Source organism: Astatotilapia calliptera, chromosome 17 (genome assembly GCF_900246225.1).
Source record: "Astatotilapia calliptera chromosome 17, fAstCal1.2, whole genome shotgun sequence".
Classification (NCBI taxonomy): domain Eukaryota; kingdom Metazoa; phylum Chordata; class Actinopteri; order Cichliformes; family Cichlidae; genus Astatotilapia; species Astatotilapia calliptera.
In genome coordinates, this window is record NC_039318.1 from 3,810,451 (window position 1) to 3,836,838 (window position 26,388).

Below are 26,388 nucleotides of genomic sequence, written 5' to 3' on the forward strand. Positions count from 1 at the left end.
CACTTAAATAGATCCTTTCTGAAAAAGTGTAGTAGGCTAAAAGAGCTCAAATACCAACACATCATGGCATAATCTAAACAAACAGATGGGAAACGAAGTCCTTGACATCTAATAGTCTAGAAAGAGTTGCAAAGCCATTTCTAAAGATTGAACATGGAAAAAAACCACAAAAAACATCCTGCTGATCTCCAAGACCTTTGGGTAAATATTCTGTGGACTGATGGGACAAATGCTGAACTTCAGGGAAAGTTTGATTCCTATTACATCTGCCATAAAACTAACACGGCATTTCATAAAAACAACATCATACCGTGGTCAGACATGGTGTAGGTTTGTGCGCTGAAGCTCAACTGTGTTTGGGTTTTGCAGCAGGAGAATAATCCAAAACACATCAACAAGCCCACCTGTGAACAGCTCAAAAAAGATGAAAAAAATGAAGGTTTTGAAGTTGTCTAGTCAAAGTCCAGAATCAAACCTGATTACGATGCTTTGGGAGTTTAAACAGGACGTTCATACTGAAAAACCTTCGCACTCATTGCTTCAAAAGGTGCCACAACCAGTTATTAGATTTAGGACACAATTTGTCTTTCACACAAACCCAGATAGATTAGGATAACTCTGTTTGTTTAATAAATGAAATCCTTGTTTAAAAAATGCATTGTGTATTTACTCAAGTTATCTTTGATAATCTGGAAGATGCAAATGTGAAAAATATGGAAAACACTAAGAATCAGGAAGCAGCAATTAAAATAAAATTTTTTAACTTTGTTGTTAAAAAGGGGTTTTTTCCAGAAATGACACCACTGATATGTAAACTACTCTTGTCCACAGATACTGGGAAAACACTTGAACACAGATACACACTTGCAGATGCACACACAAGTACATGTAGGCAGACAAATCTCAAAAAGTTACTGTAGAGAAACTGAAGTCTGTTAACCAGTAACTTCAATGCATTCCAGCTACAAACTCCATGTTAATTCCAGCCCCTGATCAGCAGGTTTGCTGCAGTCTGCAGGATTTGTTTCAGCCTTCGCATATGTGCCTGCTTTTGATCAAGCACGAATTTATATTGCGACACTGTTTGATTGAAGATGTCAGTCACCAAACAGAGTTAGGGCACATATAACCAGGACTGTCAAATCAACAAAGGCTGTCTAGACTAAAGCTTCCTTTCAAAGTGGGAAAGCTTTCCTTTAACAGCTGAAGTGTAACAACTGTGGTGTAGTTTTACCTGAGACAGCGAGAGGGACGAAAACATCATTTTGACGAGATGGAGCTGAATCACAGCAGGCTGTGCGTTAACATAAACATTTAAATCCTCATAGCGTACTTATTTGTTTTTGGAGATATCTGTATGTTCTTCCATGTCGGGATTCAGTTAAGCAGCGATCCCTCTGGGCGGGAGAAAACGCTGCATTTCCTGGGCTGTTAAAATGGGCTTTTCCAAAGAATCCACATATGAGAGCGAACGACTGCTGTGTCAACTCCAGAAACGATCACACGCCAGAAAAGTTTCGGCCCCGGAAAAATGTCCCGCGGGGGGGAAAAAAGAAAGTTGTTCGGAAAATATGGCCAGAGGTTTAACGGAACATGGGAGTTGTGTCATTTAGAGAGGGAAGGAGATGAGGGGGCGAAGAATAAAAGACAGAGCGCTGAAATGACGTTGTGAATTCAGCCCATCCCAAACTATGAGCTTAAAGCTGCAGCTGCGCTCTCACTGCCCAGCTGCCCTATAACGCGCACAGCACTTTATCTCAATAACAGCTGCACCTCCGTCCTGCAGTCTTAAAAATCATGGATTCAAGGTGTTCAAAGTCCTGACCGACTGCATTCTAGTGAAATGGGAAGCATTAAAAACCTGACCAAGGTTTATATTATAATTGGATATCTCATCCACAAATCGGCACAATGGTTCCGCGATATACAGGCAAATGGTCAATTAGAGACACCAACACCGATAAGTGTCCTATTAATGTGTTAGTAATCCAACCACGTGCACCCAGAACCTTCTGCAACGTACCCCATCACCTTAATAGGTGTTCAGCAATATCATCAACAGGCACAGCATGTGTTTCACAGTATTTTCCTGCTTCTCAAACCATGTGAGTCATCCTGTCCTGTGGACACTTGGAAATATTTCATCACAGTAAAAGTGATTACTCAGAATAAGTTTGTTTGGCTTCACTCGACCCTCTAAGGTGACTGTTGACCAAACTTTCCAAACTGTGGCAGCAAGACTGAGTACTCTCAGGGTAGATAAACCTATTTCTGTTCCATTCGGCTTTAAATGTTGCACTGGTCTGCACATAGCACCTTTTAACCTTAGTGGTTAAACAAAGCACATTACAATGTTATTGTCCATTTTTCCACAATGAGACACAATAATGGTGGCAGAGCTGGCATGCAAGAGAATGGCATGTGATAGCATTGTTGTGCCTACAATTAAACTGTATCCCATATTTCCTGCAATTACTAAGTACTTTATATTGAATTGTATTGATAGTCATAATTATAAGTCAGGGTATTTACAAATGTTTTATATACACATTCAACCAACAATAAGTTCCACTTATAGCCTATAATCATACATTTGTACTTTCATGATATATTTGTATAACACGCATGTACTTCCTTTTCTACTCAGAATACTTACTTTTGATATTTAAATATAGTTAGCTCATAAGGACTGGTTTTATTCGTGTGGTACACAGTTTACAGTAGTCGTTTTCAACACTGGATTTACAAGATGTGAATACCTTCACATAAAGTCCCAAGACACAAGAGTCGTGTACTGTGTGAGCAGGGGCATGCCATCTCAGTCGGTTGAATAGGCTAAAGCTTTTCCTCAGGCAGACATTCCTCTGGGTCATGTACCGCATTTAGAGGGACTGATGAGGGGCAGCATCTGACTCTTTTCTACTCTTGAGCGGATTCTCGGATGTTTGCTCACTTTGCAAGTTGAACATGACTCTTTGAGTGTTTCCAACTGATGTGGTTCAGGAGGACTGCCTCCACTAACTGTATTTTTTCTCCCTCTTTCAGGCAGCTCTCTGACTGGGCTGTAAGCCGGGGCAGGAGGCCCTCTGTCGGCCTGTCATTCTAACTCAGCCCGCTGGCTCTAACTGCGGCCATTTTCTGCTGACTAACACAAATGCCCAGAAACATCCACACATCCACAGCCGAGAGGAGGAGGCGGAGGAGGAGGCTTGAGCTGAACTTCAACTTGGCCTTCCACCGTCCCGCGTGACGAGTGGAGCGGTGGCGGAGGGCCTGCTGCTGCACGCGCTTCAACAAAGCCCCTAGCTCAACAACTTTCACCCCCTACTCCACACCTGATACGCACACAGCAGGGCATATTTTCCGCTTAATCGGTCGAAGTCAGGGCCCGGAACCCATAGCCTGTGGGAAGAAGCTTGTGTAACGCTAATACGCCACGTTCAAAACTTCATTCAAAATTACAACAGTTAAAATAGTTTTTGTTTTATCGCTGGCCTAACTAACATTCCGTGTGTAACATGAAATCATTTCGTGTCTAAATACATTTTTGGCAAATTCGGTGCGCATAAAATACTCAGAAAGAGCTTTACGGCAACGAAATTTCCACTTTCATAATCGTAATTGCTGCTGGCTTCCGCCTTGCACTCAGCGTTTGATGGAAAACGTCAGCTGGATAAAAGGGCAACCCGACAGGCAAAGTTAAGATTTTATTGAAGGGTGGGCTTTAACGTGTATCATATGTGTGCCGAATTTAAGGATGGGCCCTGACAGTTCAACCTTGTTCCCACTTATGTTTTGACTGCGTGTATATTTGTTGTCATGCGCAGGACAATTTATTTTGCCATATTTTGAATGTGATTTAGCGGGCAGAATCTCTCCAGGAAAACGCCAGGGATCGGACCGTGTTCAAATGCTGAAACAAACTAAAAGAAAAAATGAGAAATACAGACGCAGGCTTGCTGACATTAGGACGGAACTATCGCACCGCTTTCTGCTCCACTTTCAGCTGCGTAGCCTGCGTTACTCAGTCAACTCCTCGCATTGCGTCTTTTTCGGAAAACACGAAACAGCACACCAGTGGGAAGGGTTGGAAGGGACACACTGCTACATTGTTGTACCGGAACAGGTTTTGTCCTACCATGTCGAAGCTGAGCCGCCACCGGGGAAAGTTAAAGCTGATATCAGTGCCTGCCCATCTCGCGCTGTCGTTCGTTACCATTCCATATTCATGTCTACCATTGTGCGCGTGCCAGCTGGAGTATAACCGCGGTGCTCGAGACCAGAAACGTCCCGCGTCAAGCTTCGGGCTCCACGGCAATAACCCCCCCACCACACGCGCGCGCGCGCACGCACACATACACATACACACACACCGCCTGGAAGGCTGCGGCAGAACAGACCAGTGTTACATTAACCTTCCACCTGTCTTCTGTTCAGCGTTCTCCTCGCTTCTGTCTTCCTCATATTAGCTCTTCTTCCTGATACTGTGAAACGTTTTATTCCTTCCTTTAGTTTTTTTTTTTTTCACTTTTTCCTTTCTCACTTTGTTTGACTGCTTTGTGTTCATGTCTCTTCACCCTTTTTCTAAGATCGTAGATGAGCAGATTCAGTCCTTAGAGAGAATTAAGGGTGAGCCTTCATCTACAGTAGTCAGAAATCCTTTGCTTTATAAAGTCTAAATATTCACTTTCTGCCAAGGTTTGAGCTTCATTTGTCTTAGTTTTTTCCTTGGGATACACTCCATAAAGTGAAATGCAGTGTTTTGAGACCAGAGCTGTGATTTTATTATTAAATTAAAAGCTGAACAATTAATGAATCCATCTGCTGTTCCTGCTGTTCGACAGTTCCAATTAAACTACATAAACAGTGGTAACAATGTAAGCTTGTGAAGATTTAACTGTGATCAGACAAGGCTCTCGTGTCTGTGGCATGGTATCTTATGTTTTGACCTCTATGGATTCAGTCAATCTATTGCCGGTACTAAAAAACGCAAAAAAAAAACCAAAAAAAAAATCGGAATCTTATGGTACAACGTGCCATATTTTATTCCTGTTAATGTTTGGCTTTGTTTAGCATTCACTAAAAATAATAAATTAGTAATAATGCACATAGTAACGTGTTACTTTGTGGAATCTGTATGTAGACTGAGGAGATATACATATAGAAAGCATCAAAGTACTGATAGATCTGCTGCTGGTCACCAGATGTCAGATTTCCCATCTGGGTCCCGACAGTGTGCCTTTCTGGATGAGCAACAATACGGACCAGTCATTAATAATCAATCTATAACTTCACATTAAGCAGTCTGTGTGAACTGAATAACCACTAACAGCAAAACCAAAGCATTTCCCAAAGTGGGATGAATAAAGTATTCCTTTTATCTTTATTATTAATTCAAAGCATCTTTCATGTATTTTTTTTTAAAGAATGCATAATGATTTCAGCTCATTCATTCAGTCATGAATGCAATTTATCATAGAAAGCACTAATGCTAAACTTCCACTAACATGCATATTTCTCAAGTTTACAACACATTTGTTGCACACATGAATTAATGTTTCTTTTACATTCTTTAATAATTATCCAAATATGTATTATGTGATGGATACATGAATTTACATAAATAAACTTAGAGGCATGTAACTGCCTTTAAAGAGACATTTTGCTGGTTTGCAGAACAGTTGTGGATCCTAGCCCTCTTAGGCTCTTCCTGTGTCCGCATGGGTTTTCTCCAGTTTCCTCTGGTTTCCTCCCACAGTCCAAAGGAATGCATGTTAGGTTAATTTGTTACCAATTAGTCTGGCTTCTTGTGTAAGGTGCTCTAAATGGTCAGGAAAATTAGAAATGTGTCATGCACATCATGCCACATCATGTGGTTTGCCTGTTTCGTCAGCATTCGGGTTCTTCTTCCAGGTTCCCTGTTACAACGTAACCCTTAAAACTTGGATCTCTAAAGGTTTTATCTTTATGAAGCTACCTCTAAGCACAAAACGTGGGCTGGGAGGTGACCTTGGAAGCCTGCAATGAAAAGTTGGTTTGTGGTTTGCAGTTTTTTATTTGAGTAAGTGGTATCATAAATAAATTGCCCAACACAAATTGGCTGGGTGACTGGCTCTCTGATAATATTTTTGCTCCTTACAAATGAGAGAAAACTGTTTAGGCTGACCTTTTACAACACAACTAATATATTTTATCTAGGTGACTGACAATGCGACTCGTCAGGGAAGCAAACTGTGTTATCAGTAAAGAAAAGAAAGAAAGGAGATGGAGAGGAAGTGAAGTGAGGCAAATAAGTTGTTAAAACAAAATGCAACTAACAAGTTTAGGTATGAACAGAAGTTAAATACAGGGACCCAGGGTCAGATGCGAAACATATCCATCATCATCATAACCCAGCACAAATGAACACCATGAAACCCATCACTCAGAGAGAGTGAAACAGCATTAGTTCCATCTCCAAACCATATGACACAAGGTGAGCTCAGATAGTGGCAACTAAAGATAATCCCAAGCAATCATTTGAATCAACAGCAGGGCAAATTTTTGAAGAAGCCAGTGTGTTGGATTTGAATCCTCTGGCTGACTGAGGCCTTTCTGTGTGGAGTTTGTATGTTCTCCCCATGCCTATGTGTGTTCTCTGGTTTTCTCCCACACTTCATGCATACATGGGTTAGAGTAAGGCTGAGGAATGAAGGTTAAAATGTCGTAACATTTTAAACCGTGCAGACTTGTAGATATATATATATTTATTACATGGGGTATATGACCAGTAATTACTGGCTACTCTAATGGCCAGACTGTTGTGTACATTACAAGAAGGAAACAGACAGCTTATGTATAGGACTCAGAGTTCTATGCAGCTGTCTATAATGGATACATGCATTTTGATCCTCTTTGAGTCTACTGAGTCTCATCTATGGTAACACATGGTGAGACATCACTTTGTAAACTGTAAAACTGCAACACTATGAAATATTATGCCGATCTATAGCATCTTATACTCCTATACTCATAATACCCTGTACTGCTGAAATGTATTCATACATTTTAGTACATCACAATAACACATATTTTTGTGAAGTGTTGTCTTTGCACATCTTATGCATATTTCATGGTTCTTATTTTCGTCATCACTTTACAAACTGTTGAACTACATAATTTAAAGCATATTTAAAATATTCTTTGCAGATTTTATATTCTTTTCTCTTGTAGCTTTACTATAATCTTTTTCTAATATGTTCTTTGACAATGTTTGCTCTCACTTTCCTATTTTTCATGTTTTTTTGCCTTATTATTCAGAATCAGAAACAGAATATTTTATTAATCTCCAAGGAAATTATGATTGATATGCGCCAACAGTCGAAGACAAATTCCTTTTAGAATTGTCTTCAGTTGTCAGTAGAGACTCTGTAAGCTTCAAACAGCATCCACGTTAGGATCTGCTTTGTGTTTAAATAACTGATCTTCCCTATTGGACCAAACAGGTATCATTATACATGAGTGTGTCCTAGAAAAAAAAAAAAGAGTAGTTGCTGACTCAGCTTACTGCAATCTGCATAGTGCCCCCTGCTGGAGGCATACATGTTCACTCACACAGATGCATAAACTCTCTGCCTGAAGGTCTTTTTACATGCGCAACTTAAAAGTTGGTCATAGTGCTGAAATATGAATAGTAGTAACACAAAGCAGAGAGGAAAGGTAATCTTTGCATAATCCCTAGCAGTTTATAATTTCATGGAGTCAGCAGACAAAATGAGATGTTTTGGCCACAGGCTGGATCTGCATGACTGCAGAGTGAGCAGGCACAGAATTGCAAATGGGTATGATTGGACTTAATTGTCTGCCCAGTATCACACTTGATGCCCAGTATCTTTTCTTGCTGTACGTCTTTTATGCCCCCCTATCTTTTGTGTGTGTTTGTGTTGCTGCTAGAGGGCAGTATTTACCTTTTCACTGTAAATCAAAGCAGCTGTGCTTTTTAGTGGGCACACTCTCCATCTAACCTTCTGGAGCTGTGTTTAGGAAGGCTATCTAATGCCTCTCTTAGCATCCAGGGGACAGATGTTGGGGAATTCATTATCTGCTTTAAGACCGCTCAGCTGGACTTTCAGCGCCCAGAACCTCAGTTTTAGTCCAGCATGTTGGACAGCTACTATCAGCACTTTTTTTCTGTAAATGTCAGGTAAGCTATAAACATGTAGAAATCCTGGATGACTCCCTCAAAGTACAAACCGCAACAATGAGAAGACAAGTGTTGTTAGAGATCAACTTTTAAGCAAACAAGCTTGGTTGATAGTGGTGGTTTAGGGTTAAAGGTCATTGTCACCACCTATAAGATCATACCAGGACCCTACAGAAGTTGCACTGCCTGTCCAACTCCTCCAGGTTGGCAGTATGTACCACTGACAGAAGGTTTGCTGTGTCTTTCAGCACAGTCTCAAGAGCATGGAGGATATTCTGGGACATAGGCATACATGTGACAGATATGAAAGGGGTGTAGAGCATGTGTGGAGAATGTTATGTTGCCTGTAACATCGTTGAGTATGAGTGATTTGGTGATGAGTCAGTCATGGTCTAGGGAGGAAATATCCAATGGATGGACGAAAAGACCTCCACAGGATAGGCCAGTGGTTTTCAAACTCCATTGTGGTTTATTTCACACCTCAAACATTTAGCAAACAATTAAGCAAATACAAGTAATCTTCAATAAATTACAGGTAGTGATAAAATACACTACTAACTCTTTTACACTATGTCCACACCTGCACGGGTATTTTTGAAAACGCAGCTGTTTCTATGCGTTTGGACATTTCATCCACACGTAAACGGTGTTTCGAATCACCGAAAACTGAGATTTTTTTAAAACTCCTTTTTGCGTTTACGTGTGGACGAGAAATACAGAGTTCGTCAAAGGTATGTGCCCTTTTTCACGTCACGCAGTGCGCCATGTTATTGTTTACATGAGATGAATTGCAGAATGGCAGATAGAGACAAAATACTGTTAATATGACTGTCTTCAGGTTTTACACCTTACATATACACACGCAGTTACTGTCCCTCTATTTAGAAAGGCAGAGGCGTCACGGTGTGATTATTTTGCGTGTAGTTGTTTTTTTCCTGTGTAATAATTTTCAACATTGCTATCAATGCATTTTTCAAAAAAATGCCTCTCTGTGCAAAATAGGTTCAAAAACATAAACAACTGTGGGATACTGTTTGTCTGTGATTTAGACAGGGGGAACAAATCGTGGCAGGATGAGCCTGATGTTATTTGTATCCAGCTGTAACTTTACTGTATAACGAGCTAACATCTCCAAAATGTCAGGAGTAGTTAGTCATTACAACAAGTGTTTGTGAACTAAAAATCAAGAATGTGCGATACTGTTTGCCCATGATTTGGAGAGCCCAGCGCTGCTCCCGACGCAGGGAAAACCAGTTCTGCAGGGGAGACCTACCGTGGCACTTGTGCAGGTGAAGCCAAAGGGCAGACATGCTTCACCATATTTTCTAGTCTTTGGCTTAGAATGAAGTTGGTTTGGAAACATATTCAGCGATGCTTCATCTCCTGCTTTGCGTTTGTGTGGGCGCCCCGTCAAAAACCTGTCCATTATGCTAGCAGTTTCCAAGCGTTCTTTTTTTTCCCTCCCTTTTCATGGCTACTAGCCTTGTTTTGACTTGTGGCTAATACTCCTCTTCACTGCTGTCATCTAGTAAAGGACAATCCAACTGCTCTTCAGGCAGGTTAAGTTTTGAAGCCCTGGTACTATTGGGTGTTCTTAGCTTGTCAATGGAGCACTTTACTGTCAGACTTGTATTGGATCCGAGCATTTGTGATGGCAACATCAATGAAATGACTGATGACACCTATCATTCATTTCTTTGTTCAGCATTCGGTCACACGGAAACCTGGACATGAGCCTTCTGCTACAAATATCTTCTGGAGCTTTCCCAGACACAGTCAAAGCCATCAGTACTGTTATAGTGTAAAGGTAAATGGGCTGGTTCTTGTATAGCACTTTTCTACTCTATCTGAGCACTCAAAGCACTTTTACACACATACACCAGCATAAGTGTATGTAGCATTTCTATGTAGCATTCACACGCATTCAAACTCTGAAGGATGCATCGGAGAGCAACTTGGTTGCCCAAGGATATTGGCTGACAGTCCAGTCTGTCTTATGGCCTCATGGTCTTATGTTTTACGATCATAAGCTAGTTTGCTTGCCGTGAGCAAGCCGTCAAACTATTTGGTGAATGATGGTTCAGGCCTCCTCCAGACAATCATTAGAGATGCTCCCCGACCCTCTTTTCGTAGCTGCTTATCTCCTCTTAGCTAGCATGGCTTTGGTTCTTCAATGTAGTTCCAATTGCTAGAAGACCTTTTGCGAACAAAGTATCTGCGATATTAATTGTTGTGCAGTATCAAGCAAAGAATATGCAAGTTCCTGTCTGAACATATTTAACCAATTGCAAGACAACTCCTAATCTTTTTTTCCTGAATGCATTTTCCCCTTGGTACACAAGGAGAACAAAGACTTTTAGGCCAGTAGGGTTTGGCTTACGAGTGGCGAGGTACACAGGTCACTAGTTTTTAGCAGGGATAACACATAGACAACCATTCACACTCACATTCACACCTATGGCCAGTTTAGAATCATCAGTTCACTGTTCTGTTAATCTGTACATCAGTGAGCATTATACATAAACACACATGCACTCATGCTAGTTAACAGAGATGCAGCGCATAAGATGAGCAAATAAACCAGCAATATGAGGTTTGTTTGTTTTTTAATTAACAATATAGTTTTAAAGGATAGCAAAATTCTAACTAAACCTTACACACACTAATTCCCTATGTTTTAGCAATACCAATCTGACAAAGTAATATAAAAGATATATATAACCAGAGATCCATTTTTTATGTGTATAATTTACATTGTAATTTTGCTTTAATGTAGGTGAAAAATCAGAATTGCTCACCCAAGCTTTAAGATGCCATTTGAGTGATCTGTGCGTTCCTAATGCTCTTTTAAAGAATGAAAAGAAATTAGTTCTGGCAAGCAAAAAGACTTCCTGCAGAAATGGGAGCAGCTCAGAGGATTAAGAGGGGATGTTCTAAGTGCTAAGCACCAATGGCTTCCATTCAATTTGATCACTGTGAGAGAATTTAACTACACAAGTACAAGACATTTGTTAGACTTTTATGAGTCTCCAAAATCACTGATTTCAATTCAAACTTTCAATGCTTAGAATTTTTATTTAACAAAACAGTAACAACCCCCCCCCCCCCCACACACACACACACACACACACACACACCCAGCATTTTAAGTCAACAAAGATACATCCCATGTTATTATTTTCAGTATTGCAAAGCTTCTGTGTAAGTTCAATAAGAAAGATCTATAATCCCTCATCTGCCTGCTTTCCTCTGTTAGGTTGCTTTTCAGTTTTTCAGCCACTTTCTGTTCAACCACTTTGCCATGCTGTCAATCCTAGTACTGCCATTGTTACTCTAGTCCAATCAATTGCCTTCTTTGAGCCTATCAGCCTTCACTTTGCATGGCATAATTCTTTGCTCTCTGTCATTTTCCCTTTCAGACTCATTCATACAACCCACCTCCTCCCCATCTCCACCTCACAGTCACCTCAGTCATAGCTCCATCCAAGCCTCAGTTTTCATCTTCACCTTCTTCTTCTAGTTGCTCAGCAGTCCTGAGCAAGCACTTTAGCAACAGTGGGAAGGAAAAACTCACTTTTAAGCTGAATGCTCTGCCTTCCATACTACTTCATACAACTACTACAGATGGGTTTTTAAGTAATGGTTTAATCACTGCCATCTTATAGGCATGTGGTACTTAGCACAGTAATAGGAATAAACTGATCATATTTAAAATTATAGTATTAATTAATGGCAGGACTTCTCTGAGCAGTCTTGTAGGAATGGGGTCTAAAAGACACGTTAATGAATTGGAGGAAGTAATTACTGAAGTTAACACTGAAAAATCAATCAGAGAGAAACAGTCTAAAAAAATTAACAATATTACTGAAAGTAGCTGTACGTAATAATATTATAAGTAATTTTTTCTCTAATGTTTATTTTGCATTTTTGAAAAAATTTATGAAATCATGACAATTTAAGGTTAAAGGGATGCTTGGCTCAACAGAGCTCTAACTCTTTGTCAGCCTGGCTGCAGTGCTAACAGAAACCTAGGGTTGTTCTTAATTTCCCTTAAAAAAAAAATAGAGCAATAAACTATTTTTCCAGGCAAAATAAAGATCTTCTTAATTAGTGAGATTTCATTTCCTCCCCACCTTACAGATTATCTGCTTTAACGTGTATGTTTCAGAATTGAATGCTTCTATTAAATTGGTTTTTGGTGAAGACCGAGTCTCTAAATATGCAAGGCCTTTCCTGAAAAAGATATTTTCTGTTTGAAGCACATGTTGTGTATTCCTTTCAGCACTGAATGATGCAGCACTCAGTGGTGAATCGTGTTCAGAGCATGACAGCGCTCTGACCTGCACAGTGAGCTGTGTTCACACAGTGATTTCTGGAAGTATTTCTGAGACCATGCACTGATTTCCATTACATAATCATACCTGGCCTTATAGCAGTGCTGCCGAGGGCCTTAACATTATATAAACATTTATAATAAATAAATTATAATACATTACATTACATTATAATAAAATTTAATATAACATAAAATATTTTTATAGAGCACTGAACTTTTTTTTGAATTGGGTTTGTAATTTTTATAAACAGAATTTTATAGAATCAGCAGTTCTATTAAGTTAGGATCAAAGATACTAGGTGAATTTTCTTAGACAGTGTAAAGTGGAACCTATTATACTGACATGACAAGGTGTAAAAAAAAAACCTCTTTCAGACATTAGGAAAAAGGTTTTGGATGCTTATTAATCTCCAATGGACTGAAAAATTATTGAAATAAAACTTACAATTATCTACAAGTTGTAAACATTTAAAACAACGTCTGTTCTTTCAAGAACTGATTGGCTCAGCAAATTCAGCCCAGGAGCAGACCGTTGTAGGCAAAAAGAAATTTGAAATTTCTCAACCTTGAGATTTCTCAGTTTTTCAAAAGCAACTGCAACAGATTCTGTTAGCAGTAAACTTTTAATCTATTCACATTTTACCTGAAAGAAGCAAACTTTTTAAATTTCGTTAATAAGCAAAATCCAGATTAACATGACATAGCTGAAAAACTACTGCCGTAATGTGAATGATAGAAACAGAAAACAACCGACTCTCTTATTTATGATATATTTGATGGACACACTGTATCTAGGTCTCTCTTTATACAGCTTAAGCCAAATTTGAAGTTGGCCCATTTGGGTGCAACTCAGCAGGGTTCTTGTAATTCCACTTTGATATAACTGTGCCTGACTATCCTGCGCAAACAACTTTAACTTACAATAAACTGACAAGAGCACTGCTTAGAGGTAAACGAGAACAGGTTTGAACCTTGCTCTCCATGCGATTGATACATATTTGCGTGGGATTTATGTTTTGTTGCATTTCTGCATTTAGAGCACAGTTACCTTCAATGCATGTGCAAATCTCTGGGCAGATAAACAAAAAAATGTTTTTAAATCTGTTCCTTCCATTTACTATTTTATACACTGTTGGTACGATATAAGTTGCAGTATGTGACAGACATGAAAGAACACTTTAATAGTTTTCATCTGTCTGTCTGGGTCTGTTTTCGAGGCTTCTCATGCTATCGCCCTTGCTCCGCGACCACTCCTCTTCTTCCCTTCTTACAAAGATTATTACTGCCAGCTGACCTCCTACACACCACTTGCCACCCAGTAAGTTGTTTAAATACAAATAAGATGGCGGTATAAGAAAACACTGGAAGCAGAGTAAATACTACAATTATCATGCTTTTCTTTTGTTTTGTCATGTCACACAGTAAAAACAATACAATATCCACATCTCTGCAGTATTAAAGTGTAGAAACCCTGAATGCTAGCCATGTCTTTAATAATTCCTGATCTAATCTGAACAAATCCAAAAGGCACATGAAGCTCAACATTATTTTAAAAAAGCCTCAAACTACAAAAACATATCAAAATAAGTGACATTAAGTTACATTAAAGTACCAAGATAATGGACAAAAATGATCTTGGTCATTTTTTATAACATATGGTGTGTTCAGCACATTTGACTGAATATAAACAAGAGGGCAGAATGACACGCAAATTTAATGCCATATGATTATAACGTGATTCATCATAAAACATGAGCTCTTATTCTGACTCATCTCATAAACAATGTGGAAACAGAAAAGGGATTAGAGAACAACAAGCCCTCTGTCTCTCGCTCTCTCTCTCACACACACACACACACACACACACACACACACACACACACACACACACACACACACACACACACACACACACACACACAGAGTTCAGCACCCAAACTCCAGCGCAGACCTCACACTCACTGGAGGGCAGAGCCGAAAACAGCAGTCTGCTGTACGTTCATCCCTCATAATTCATAATTAAGATTCAAAGTTTGTTTAAGGAGGAATGAATCCTGTGCAAGCTGTTAGTGTTGTTGCTTTTTCTGTGGGAAAAAAAACTCCAACTTTATTTTATATTAAAATTAAAATACCAAACTCATAAATCTGACAAATAAAATAAAAACAGATTAGCACCATAGTGCTCATTATTATTGTACTCACCATCCACCATGTCTTGGCACTGACATCATAACACAACTGCCACTTCACCGAGCTGTCTGCTTCACCGCATCCTCCTGGTGCAGATGACATTGCCATGACAACAGAACGGGAGCAATCAAACCATCAGTTCATGGCTTTTGAGGAAAACAGAGGACTCGATGATAAGTGATGAGCTGCGCTTCCCGTGCTTTTGTCTGTATTTCTCAGCCTTTTTCGGATGCAGTCCTGTGCTGTTGTAGTTCAGCTCTGGGTCTTTATACAAAGTTCCTGAGAAGAACAGAGCAAGAAGCAAGTGGCAAACTAATGCCCAAACCGTCCAGTATCTAAAAAGAAGGGCTTCGATGTTTGGTTTCCAGTGCAACGAAGATTAATGTACATTTGACATATTCAAGAATCCTCTGACATGTGTCGACACTTTGTATTGCTTGTGTATGATATATTTTCCCTGCTCAACAAATCAGTCAAGCCTCCGAAAAACAAAAAGTTAGTTATATTTAGTGCAGTTTTAAATAAAGCCTACATTATAAAAGCACAAAAAAACAGCCTTGAACTATATAGGAACCCTGATCCAGCACCGTTTCTCCTCTCTGTCCCACTGGACTCCCACTAAATCCAAAAACTATCAGGCAGAGAATTTCAAAAGTCCCACTCCACCATGGTCCATTTCCAGTCGTCAGCTTCTTGCATTTCTTTCTTCATACAAAAGCCGAGCTGCTTACCTGTCACGTTCTGTCCCCCACAGCCTCGAGGGAAACCTCAAACTTTGAACTCCAAACAAAACTCAACGTGATATTGTTCTCTTGTCAGTTATGCTTCCCCTGATAATTCCCTCATGTGGCTCCTGACAGTCTCTTCATTTTGGAAAATCAAAATAAATAGGCATTAGTTATTTGTAAGTACTGAATATATTCCTGTATTGTTTTTCCAGGTCCTTTCAGCACCTGTCCAAGTTCAGCAGTATCTCTACAGAGAGTCCCATTCAAAAAAGTTCAATCAAGCTCCATTCTTTCTGACAATTTTAAAGTGGAGGAAAAACAGCAGCCAACAACCAAACCGACAAGCCAGCCACCCCCTTTCTTTATTCCACTGAGTGGGCTGTCACTTTGAAGAGGCGGATTAAGAACTAGTAGACACACATGCGGGTACACACATACATCAGATGCTTGTTGCCAGCTGTCTAATCACATACATGTACAAAAACATACACACGTTGCTTTAAAAAACACTAATGTGCAAATAAAACAAAAATGAGCCAAAAACCCTTTAGGTCGAGATGTCCACTGTGACTCAGTGCTCATTTTGAAAAAATGCACTGACCTTTCTCTGTCTCTCACTCGCTCGCTCTCTTTTTATCCAACACCCCCACAGCAGCACGGGCTGGTACAGGGATCCTCAAATCTAACTTCTTCAGTGGTTCATGGAAACGTGAAGTTCTCTAATGTCCTATCATTTCAAATCTTTCTTATGTTAGGAAGAGACACTTTCGAGTTATTCCACAATCAAATTATAAAACTCAAGGTGAGAAGAAAAGATGATACGTGACTCTGAGAAGCTTAAGAAAAAGTGGATACTAATACTGCGAATACTGAGATTGTTAATACCCTAAATATTTGGGAATTCACAACTATATAATTGCTCCTAAATTTGCTCTGATTCTATTGTTTTGTAGTATGTGAGTTTTCTGTTATGATTGTTGTGCTGGAAACTCACACCTGCCCATTCTGCTCTGAGTCTCCTCTGTCAGCATGACAAAACGTGTTAAAATTATACGCCAGGACCACGGGAAGAATCTGGTGCCTCACAGCAAAAAAGTCTTGCGTTCGACTCCACCACCTTGCTGTGGAGTTTGCACGTTCTCCCCGTGTTTGTGTAGGCTATCCAGGTTCTCTGGTTTCCTCCCACAGTCCAAAGACATGCAGTTGGTGAGGTTAGGTTAACTGGTGATTCTAAATAACCATAGGTTGTCTGCCTCTCTGTGTTAGCAGGGTGTACCCCATCCCTCGCCCTATCATAGATGGGATGGGCTGCAACCCTGATAAGAAAGAGGACGTGTGTATCGAGTCAGATGGACATAGCTTTGGCCAATACCCAAGTAACCAGGTGAGTCAGCAGACCCTCAAGCTTTGAAGCTTTGACTCCAGCACACTAAGGCCAGTGTACGTGGGCCAGTTTCTGAAGCGTTCATTCAAACCGTACTATTAGTTTTCCTACTCCACTCCCCTCTTTTCACCACCCGTGCATTTTTGTCCCTTTAGGAATTTATGTGCATTTAGGTGTTAATAGTCTTGATCTGCTCTCCCCTGTGCTTTTGTGTTGCCACGCTTGCTAGTTGTTTGTCTCTATATTTGTCATTTCTTTTTTATCTGTCCACAAAGTCCAACCAATTGTGGAAAAGCCCTTTACAGGTCTTCTTCCTGTTAAAGAAAATGCCAATAACTAGACAAACTCTTATGAGGCATTTTCTTTATCTTACTTTATAGCTGATCTTGAGATGACTGTTGATGAACTAATGTTATGTCAATTAAAAATAAATGAGCCAAACTGAACTGCTCGGTATTGTACCTCAGCCGAATGCTTCTGGCTTCCCAGGAACACGGGGTCCAACCATTTTGGAGACCTGGGGGCTGCAACAACTCTACAGACCAGTTTTAGCAGAAAAAAACTAATAGTAAAATTGCTGTTTTGGTTAAATGTACCCAGCCACTCACCCACCCACAACCACACACACAGTCTCGCTAGATAGATAGATAGATAGATAGATAGATAGATAGATAGATAGATAGATAGATAGATAGATAGATAGATAGATAGATAGATAGATAGATAGATAGATAGATAGATAGATAGATAGATAGATAGATAGATAGATGTCATTTCGAATCATACTTCCTTCACAGGGATTTTGCAATTTTCTTTTAAAGTAAATTAACCAATTTACAGTACTACCTCTGCCCTTTGCTGAGCTGCCTTGTCTAGAGGACGGGTGGTTTTTCAGGGTGTGGTGACAGTGCGGTTGACTTAGTGTCTATGTCAGCCCATAGAGTTATAGCCTTACAGCTGAGGGCTTGAGGTCTCCAGATCAGGCCAACCACAGCCCACTGACGAGAAGGTCAATACTCCTCCACCAAATGTCAAACTGCTGTTTTAGGCTTGCCTTAAACTGGCATTATTATTTAGGGTACTATTGTTCTTCCCTGGTCTTTTTAGTAGTTTTTCCCTTTAAATGCCTAAATACTGCTTTAAATACTAGAGAGGATGAAAACTTACTGAGGGTTTAGCAGTATGAAACAGCCCACCTCTCACCACACACATGCACATAAATTTAAAACACAATCTTGTAATTACTAGTTCAATCAATCATCTCTAAGGTTCCACCCCCTCACTTAATTAGACAATTAACCTCCCTCAGAGGTGTAAACATGCAGCAAATCAGGCATAAACACAGCACTGTTGGTCCACAAAAACAACAGGACATAAAGGGAGTAAATTACAGGTCAGAATAAGCACACACACACACACACACAGAGTCCAGTACCCAAACCCCGGAACAGACCTCACACTTACTGAATGACAGAGCAGAACAAGCCTCTCTTTTCTTGACTTCAAAATCTGCTCTACTTTCTTGCATTCATGATCGTTGTCCAACAAAATGTAATCTTATGATTCACATTAAACACGATACTTATATATAATCAGCATAGCTGGGATACACAGTTCAATTTGGTTTTATTTATATAGCTCCAATTCACAGCACCATTCATCTCAATGTGCTTTATACATTTATATAAGAACACTGAATTAAAACAGAAAGCACCCCAACAACAATCTGATGATGTCCTGTGAGTAAACACTTTATAAGAACCTTCAGCATGACCAGGTTTAGGGAGGGGCAGCCGTCTGCCTAGAGAAACAACAAACATATTGATATATATTTTATTTAATAGATATATATATTAAACATATTTGATTTATATTTGGTTGTATTTGAGCAGAAACTGAAGTGGCTATACACATGCCCTGTAGTTTGTGAAGTTCAGACAGTTTTTGATTTATTTATTCAGTGGGGTGGCATGTTGGTGTGGTGGTTAGCACTCAGCAAGACGGTTCTGGGTTCAAATCCAGGCTGGGGCTTTTCTCTGTGGAGTTTGTCTGTTTCCCCCATGTCTACCAGGTTATGTCCATCTATCTTCTTCTCAAAGACATGCATGCAACGGGCTAGCAACTTCCCAAGGTCAACCAGCCTCTTGCCCTGTGACAGCTGGGGTAGGCTCCTGTCCCCCCAACCCTGAACTGGATGAATAGAAGATGATGGGTGGATTTATACACATACCAGATGTTATCACGGGGAACTTATTAAGTTATTAAAGTAAATACAAATCTGCTATTAAACACTCACTTCGGGACAGTGATTCCAGCTCTTAAGCAAGCTACAGTGGAAAACAGCGCTCGTGAAGCACAGTGGGCAGCAGTACGTGATACACAGATGTAGGGCAATGGGGCTCTTGATCTCTGAAGCCATTTAACAGCTTATAAAAGGCTTAAATGCTTTGGCACCACCTGCTGGATGTTTCCAGTACTGCTTTAAACAACATTACTCTAGATCAGGCTTGGCCAACTCCAGGACTCGAGTGCCGGTGTCCTGCAGGTTTTAAATAGTACTCTGGATCTACACACCTGAATCAAATGATTAGTTCATTAGTTCAAGACATGTTGAGGAGGTAATTTAGCCATTTGAATCAGCTGTGATGGATCCAGCAGGACACCGGGCCTCGAGGCCCAATTTTGCCAATACCTGAAGGTTTTCAAACAACTCTTCCTCTTCCTCTCTGGGGGATCTGCCAGCATCCACAACACTGAATTTGGAATAATATGTTGTTTGGTTATCTTTTGAATAGCATAGCTCAAAATGTGTTAAATGTATTTATGTCTGTAGCATTTTTAGCTCCCACTGGTCCACTCCTGCCACCATTGTGCACTCTTACCACTTTTTTTCCACTATGGTGACTGTGATAAGGAGGGAGCGGTTCAAAGAAAAGAGACGTTTCAGAGTCCTGTCGATGGATGGTTTGATCTAGTGAATAAAAATTGTTCTTTATGGATTAGAGACATATAATGTGCATAGATGACAGCGCTGCATGAATAACTGAGTTTGCAGTAGGAACAGGAAGCTCACTGCTGTGGTTTGTAGCTGACGTTACTGGTTAACAACCTTTAACAGATTCAGCTTCTCCACAGTAACTTTTTGAGTTTACCTTCCTACATATACTTGCATGTCCATCTGCAATCGCATTTCTGTACAAAAGTGGGGTTTTTTTCTGTGGATGAGGCTTGTTTATATATCAGTGGCATAATTGCTGGAAAGAGACTTATTTTATTTGTTGTTGAGGGTTTTTTCCATTTATTTTTTTTTTTTAATTGAATTTTGAATCATTGTCTTGCTCTTAAGCTTCAGGGCATGAACTGAAGCCCAGATATTCTCCTTCGGGATTTCCTGGTAGAGAGCAGAATTCATGGTTTCATTATTCACAGCAAGTCGTCCGGGTCCTGAAGCAGCAAAGCAACACACAACCATGACACAATCACCAGATCTGACTGTTGGTATGAGGTTCTTCTTCCCAAATACTGTGTAAGTTTTACTAACAGACAAGTTTTGTTTCCATCATTTTTTTGATTCTTGATCAACATGCATATATTTTCTCAAATACATTTATGAAGGATACAAATTATTTAAAAGCACAGCTTTATGTAGGGATGCATAAAAAATAAAAAGACGACAGGATATTGGAAAAACAACTTAATCACACCACTTCTTCTTCTTTCATTTATTCTTGATTAACATATGAAGCAGTGGGATTTGGTACATCAGGTGTGAGCTCCAGTAGCTCTGGTTAACCAATAAACCAGTAACCAACCAGACCTAGTGCATCATTGTAAACATAACCTTTAAAACTAAATATATCATATTTTGTTTTATTTTATTTGCAAAGAAAAAACCCAAAGTAAATTGCAACATTTATTTTTAAAGAGCAAAATGTAAATAAATGCCTGATGTTGCAAATACAACACAAATCAAAACTTAATTTGTTTTGTAAAATGTTTAACATAATTTATAATTCAGCAACAGATTCTATATTGATCAAATATTTGATATAAAATAACTCTAAAATGAATTAAGACACTACATGTAGGATTTAAATTTCCAGTTTTCCAGAACAGTTCTTGGCTTTGCAAATAATCTCTCGTCTTCCTCCTGTTTCTTACATCTTTCTCCATCTGTCAGTTTTGCACATGAATGTTTTTTTCCTCTCGCTGGAAAATACAGCAACTCTTTATTTAGCTCACAGACATGTTTTGCGAGAAAAAGTGCTTTTTGTCTTTGCTGATATTTTCTGATATTTGCTCAACCATCAACTTAAAAACTCGATTTATAGCAATATTCACTAAATATGACCATGATAACTTTATTAAATAAAAACAAGTGAGTGAGTGTGATTTAGCAGAATCGTGCTCTTCAGTTGGTCATGAACAGCTACAGACTGGTTTGATGAATTTCAGCTCCATCCGCCCCTGCTGGCTCGTCATAACCATCCTCCCTGCAGAAAAAAGACAGTGATGATCAGACAGGTTATTTGTTTAATCGCTTTTACCTGTAGCTACCTTTGAATACCGTGAGTGACTTCATAATGTAAGAAAGTGCATCCAAATTTATGTCTAATGGATGTGAATACTAGATATTTTTAAAGAAAAACAAGGTTATTAATTTCACCACCAAGTTAACTGGTAATTGTAATGCAGAAGTACAGTTTCCATTGTTGCTGTGGAGGGAGGATGTGGTCTGTGGCTTAGCTGCAGGGGAGAGGTGGTACAGTGGTTTCAGGGGCACTGCCAGGGGAGGCTGACTGACCCAGCTGTCAACGATGGTCTAATCATGCCTTACCTATTTCAGTAGCACGCTGGAGCCTGGCAGAGGGAGGACAACACTGGGCTGGCATTGAGAGACAGAGACAAAACGAAGGCGGCTACTGAGGCCTGAAAAAGCCTTTGTAAATAAGCGTAGCCCATACACGCAGTCCAGGTACCGGTGAAGATGGTTGAGGAGCTGCCCACTCTGCATCAGGAGATTGAGGCAGTGCATCAGCAACAAGATGAGATGCTACAGACCCAGGCCACAAGACGCAGGCGTGCTCAGAGGATCCACCAGGGAGCCCTCAGCCAATGGTGGCAAGACCATGGCTCCTTGCCCCAAAGAGGAGACCCTCCATCACCACCTGAGGGAGAGGAGCTGCCCTGTTCATATCCTAGTAACCTGTTTCTCTCTGCGTCCCTTAATTCTGATTAAAGGATGTGCCAGATTGGACTAGGTTTAACAAACTGATGGGCAATGGCATGATGGGCAATGACATGTGATGTCTGTGCTGCGCTCAGGGGGATATCACTTTGTTTTAGTTCTTGTGGATTATGCAGTGAGATGTCTCAAAGCAGCGCTGCTGCTTAGCATTTTTGCAAGGAGTGTAGCACAGATGCTGTTTTAGTTCACCTCCTGAGTCAGCATCCCAAAAGGGATACAGATGGACCACGGCACCTTGTCTCACACTTTAAAAGAACACTATGAATTATTGGGATAAAAGTCTGTTCGGACCAGCGTCTATCACTTGCGCACTGACAGGTTAGTGGGGCATATGAAGAAGACTTTAAAGTCTACGACTCGTAGGTTCATTTACAAGGATGAACACAATTGGCATCACTGGCTAGACCCACTATTGTGGTTGTGCATGAGGTGCCGCAGGACCCTGCAGGATTTTCTTCCTTTGAGCTGCTGTTTGGCAGGAAGCCATGAAGGTTGTTGGAATTAATTAAAGAAAATGGGGAAGAAGGTACAGGAAGGCTATTAGTGTTAGGTGCATGCCATTAAGCAACTTAATTCATTTAAAAAATAATGTTACAAAAGCTTAGAAATAAAGCACACCCAGGGGGCTTGAGCTCCTGGCATAAACATATAGGTTTACAGTTCATCAGCATATTTTATTTTCATTTCAGTAGATTTTCTATTGATTTGTTGTTGTGTAAAACAAACAGCCATGGATGAAGTACGGCTGCTTCTTCAAGTCAAAGTTTGTTTATCAGGTGCCTGCTAGCTTTTTCCCAGTCAAGGTTTTAATGGTGATTACAGGAACAGTGCTGCTGTTTTGGATGCTAGAGAAATGCACCTGCACTGTGTCTGCAATGGTTCTACCTTTTCACTCTTTGATGTGTGTGTGTGTGTGTGTGTGTGTGTGTGTGTGTGTGTGTGTGTGTGTGTGTGTGTGTGTGTGTGTGTGTGTGTGTGTGTGGGCGTTGGCCTCCTTGCTCTAGGCAACGGGGCTAGCTTCTTTCTGCTAGGGAGGTTTTACTGTTTTTACTCTTGTGTTTACTTTTTATTGCTGTTTCGTATTGTAGTAATTCAGTTTTTACATCGTTTTATACATTATCTATGCAATCACTGTGGTAGTTTGTGCTCGTGCAGCACACTGTGCTTCTGCCTAGAAATAAATGAACTTTACCCTACCCTAAAAATACTGACTAATTGTGAGGTTTGGTTTATATGCTGTGACATCGCTCATCACCGTTGCCTCCACCAGTGTGTGAACGTGAGAGTGAATGAATAGTGGAATTGTAAAGCGCTTTGAGGGTCTCGAAAAGCGCTATATAAATGCAATCCATTATTATTATTATTATTATTATTATTATTATTATTATTATTATTGTTTATAAAGTAAGCTATGCTTGCATTCATTTTTGCTACATGAGATTTCATATATTTCATATTTCCTCTTTTTTCCCTAAAACAAACCTTTTCTTAAGTAGTCTTTGAATAACCAGAATAATGAAGACAAGGAGAAGGAAACCGACAACAGCTGTCAGGCCGAGTAGCCAGGGCTGAAGGGACACTGGCTTGGATCCTTCTGCTGCTCTCATGCCATTTTGAACACCTGCACACACACAGACTTGCATTATTATTGGGGGGGGGTTCTAATCACCAGATGATATTGCACTTTGCACAGATTTCCTGTAAACCTTACCCTAAATGCTTACTCTAAACTTGGGTCTACCATAAGCTTAAACTGATTGTTTAACATCATAGTTTAAAGTATGGGTGCTTCTGTCTGTAAAAGGAAAATGAGTCCTCAGTGTGTGCAGAGAATTATAATGACATTTGTGATATCAATGCATAACTATAAATAAAGTGAAAGCCAATTTAAATTAATTTGTATGTTTTTAATGACATAATCATTTTTTTAAATTTGACGTTAGGCTCAGAACTGCTCCTTATCAAAAACAGAGCGAGTCAGAAGGACAGAGTTTACATTCTATTCATTTCGATAGACCTGGTAATTATATGTAACCTGGTGGAAGCAGTTTGTAGGAATAATTGTTAATACAGGTTCACACCGCACTGCAACAAGGGTCTCATATGTGACATCTTCAATCATTAATGAACAAAATATGGAAACAAAGTTGAGTAACAAAACACATTTTATGGTACCACAAAGTGCCATAGTTAGACAGATTAGTGTTTCACAAGAACAAGCATTTTAGCGTTTAAGGACACCAGGTTAAAATAAATCAAGTAACTAAACAATGACCTAACGTCTGAGCTGTAAACAGTATAGCAGATAAAAGAAAATCAGACACACCGACGCACATATATGTAGACAGCAAGACGATATAACCCACACTTGTTTGTAGTAAGAAATACAGAATTACATATGAATTCAAACAGAAGGCGGGACATGTTTTACCTCTGTCAGCTAAGCAGATGGTGGCACACAGCAGCACGCATGACAAAAATATTTTCATTGTGAATTCAGACCAAGTCGATCCAACAGCTCACTAGAAATGGGCCTCCAGCTCACCTGACTTTCTGAGAAAACACATGCACCTAACACTAACTGGGGTCAAAGTTCACAGTCCACACAGATAATATCACAGAAAGTTATTGTGCTCTTACATTTCAGCATTTTCACGTGGTTCATGTACAGCCATAGGCCTCATAAGGGACAATAGTTAATTAGGCGAGCACTGCTGAGTAAAAATCACAGGGCCATTACAAAGAATCTGAATATACTGAAATATTTTATAGCTTTAACAGCAGCAGTTTAACTTGATTGCTGAGCCTAGATTATCCAAGTGGTATTCTGGGCAAAAAAACAAACAAACAAAAGCGCTTCTTTCTGCACTAACATAATAATCTGGGTAGGCTATGTAAGAGAATGAAACAAGTAGGAGTTAGGTAAGCAAAGGAAAGCAGAGGACAAGAAAAAAAGGTGTGCCATTTTTATGGAAGTTGCCTACTGAGAATTGCTTTGCTCAACATTAAAGTTGCTGAGAAAATCTTCAGTATGCCGACATGTCTGTGTCCTGATGGTAGATTTAACATGAACTCGAAGAAATTAGATTTGAACTCATAAATAAACTTTGTCTCTGTTTTCAATCTAATGTCTGATTCGATCATTCAAAAACATTAGTGAATTTTTATTAGGATATTTCCTTTGTGGATGGATGTATACACCGTGTGTACATCTATCTTAGAGTCTCAGAGCTTATCCCAGCTGCTATGTGATGAGAGGCAAAGTACAAACTGTAGCACAGCAATTTAGAGTCATTAATCTAACCTAACTCTAATTACCTCGGGAGGAAGCTCCAGAGAAAACCCACACTGGAGAGACCCACGGTGAGAACATGCAAACTCCACACAGAAAAATCAGATCATGGTGGATTTGAACCCGAGACCAGGGATGGGAGTTTTGATGCTGACGTTTCCTCACTGTGTCGAGCTCCCAAAGCACAGATGTTTCGAAATACTGCTCTGAAGTGGGGTATCACTGGTGCTCTTATGGTTTTCAGATTGTTTGTGCCAAAAAGCGATGGTCTGCCAAAAAGTGATTACCAGTATTTAAACTGCTGAAAGTAATTTGTTGTCTTTAATATGTGAAACATATGTCAAATCCATCCCTCATGAATGACATCAAGTCACAAACAACATTTCTGCCACGAGGTAGAAGCTGTAATCAGTTTTTTTGGCAAAGTGACTTGTATATATTGCTTATTTGTCCAGTTAAAAAGTCTTGTTGACATTAAAAATGTCTTTTTGAAGAGAGACCTGGCCAAGAAAGCAGCAGAAATGGCAACAAGTATAACAATAGTCCTATAAAGATATTTTAAGTGGCCAAACACTAATCACTACTAATCACTACTCAGGACCTTTTTACTGTGGTAACCTTAAATGCTATGTCATAATCAATATAATAATCATAATTTTTTAAGCCTTTCTATTGAAATCTAGCTGGCTAGTATCCATCAGACATCTGTGTCCACGGGTATGTAAGCTCACGATCCCTGTATGTCTGTCACTGAGGCTTTGATGCAATATAACTGCAGCTGGAGCTGAACTCCTGAACATTTAGCGCCCCCTGTTGAACCCTTTGATATGACAGCGTGTGTAACCTGAGTGTGCGAAATACTTCCAAGACCACATCAAGCCAGAGTTTGAGTCGTAGATTTTTAAGTTTTAAATGTCACTTGTTCGTGTTTAAAGGATATTTTATTTCTTATGCCGCATAAATCGATTGATTAGAAGACAAAGTGTGAATAAAGGACTTTTATTCTGAAGGATCGTAAACGGAAACGC

The 26,388-nt window shown here is 39.7% G+C and overlaps 1 protein-coding gene across 3 annotated transcripts in view; it reads right to left on the minus strand.

The window, feature by feature from the left end:
• Positions 1-4,407, minus strand: part of nfic (nuclear factor I/C) — a 37,397-nt gene extending 32,990 nt beyond the window's left edge. The window contains exon 1 of one of the 3 annotated variants that reach the window (XM_026146267.1): positions 4,139-4,407. In XM_026146267.1, coding sequence (XP_026002052.1) covers positions 4,139-4,363 — 225 coding nt within the window. In that variant the 5' untranslated portion in view covers positions 4,364-4,407. The other 2 variants (XM_026146266.1, XM_026146268.1) reach the window with 2 other exon arrangements.
• Positions 4,408-26,388: the final 21,981 nt, after the last annotated feature.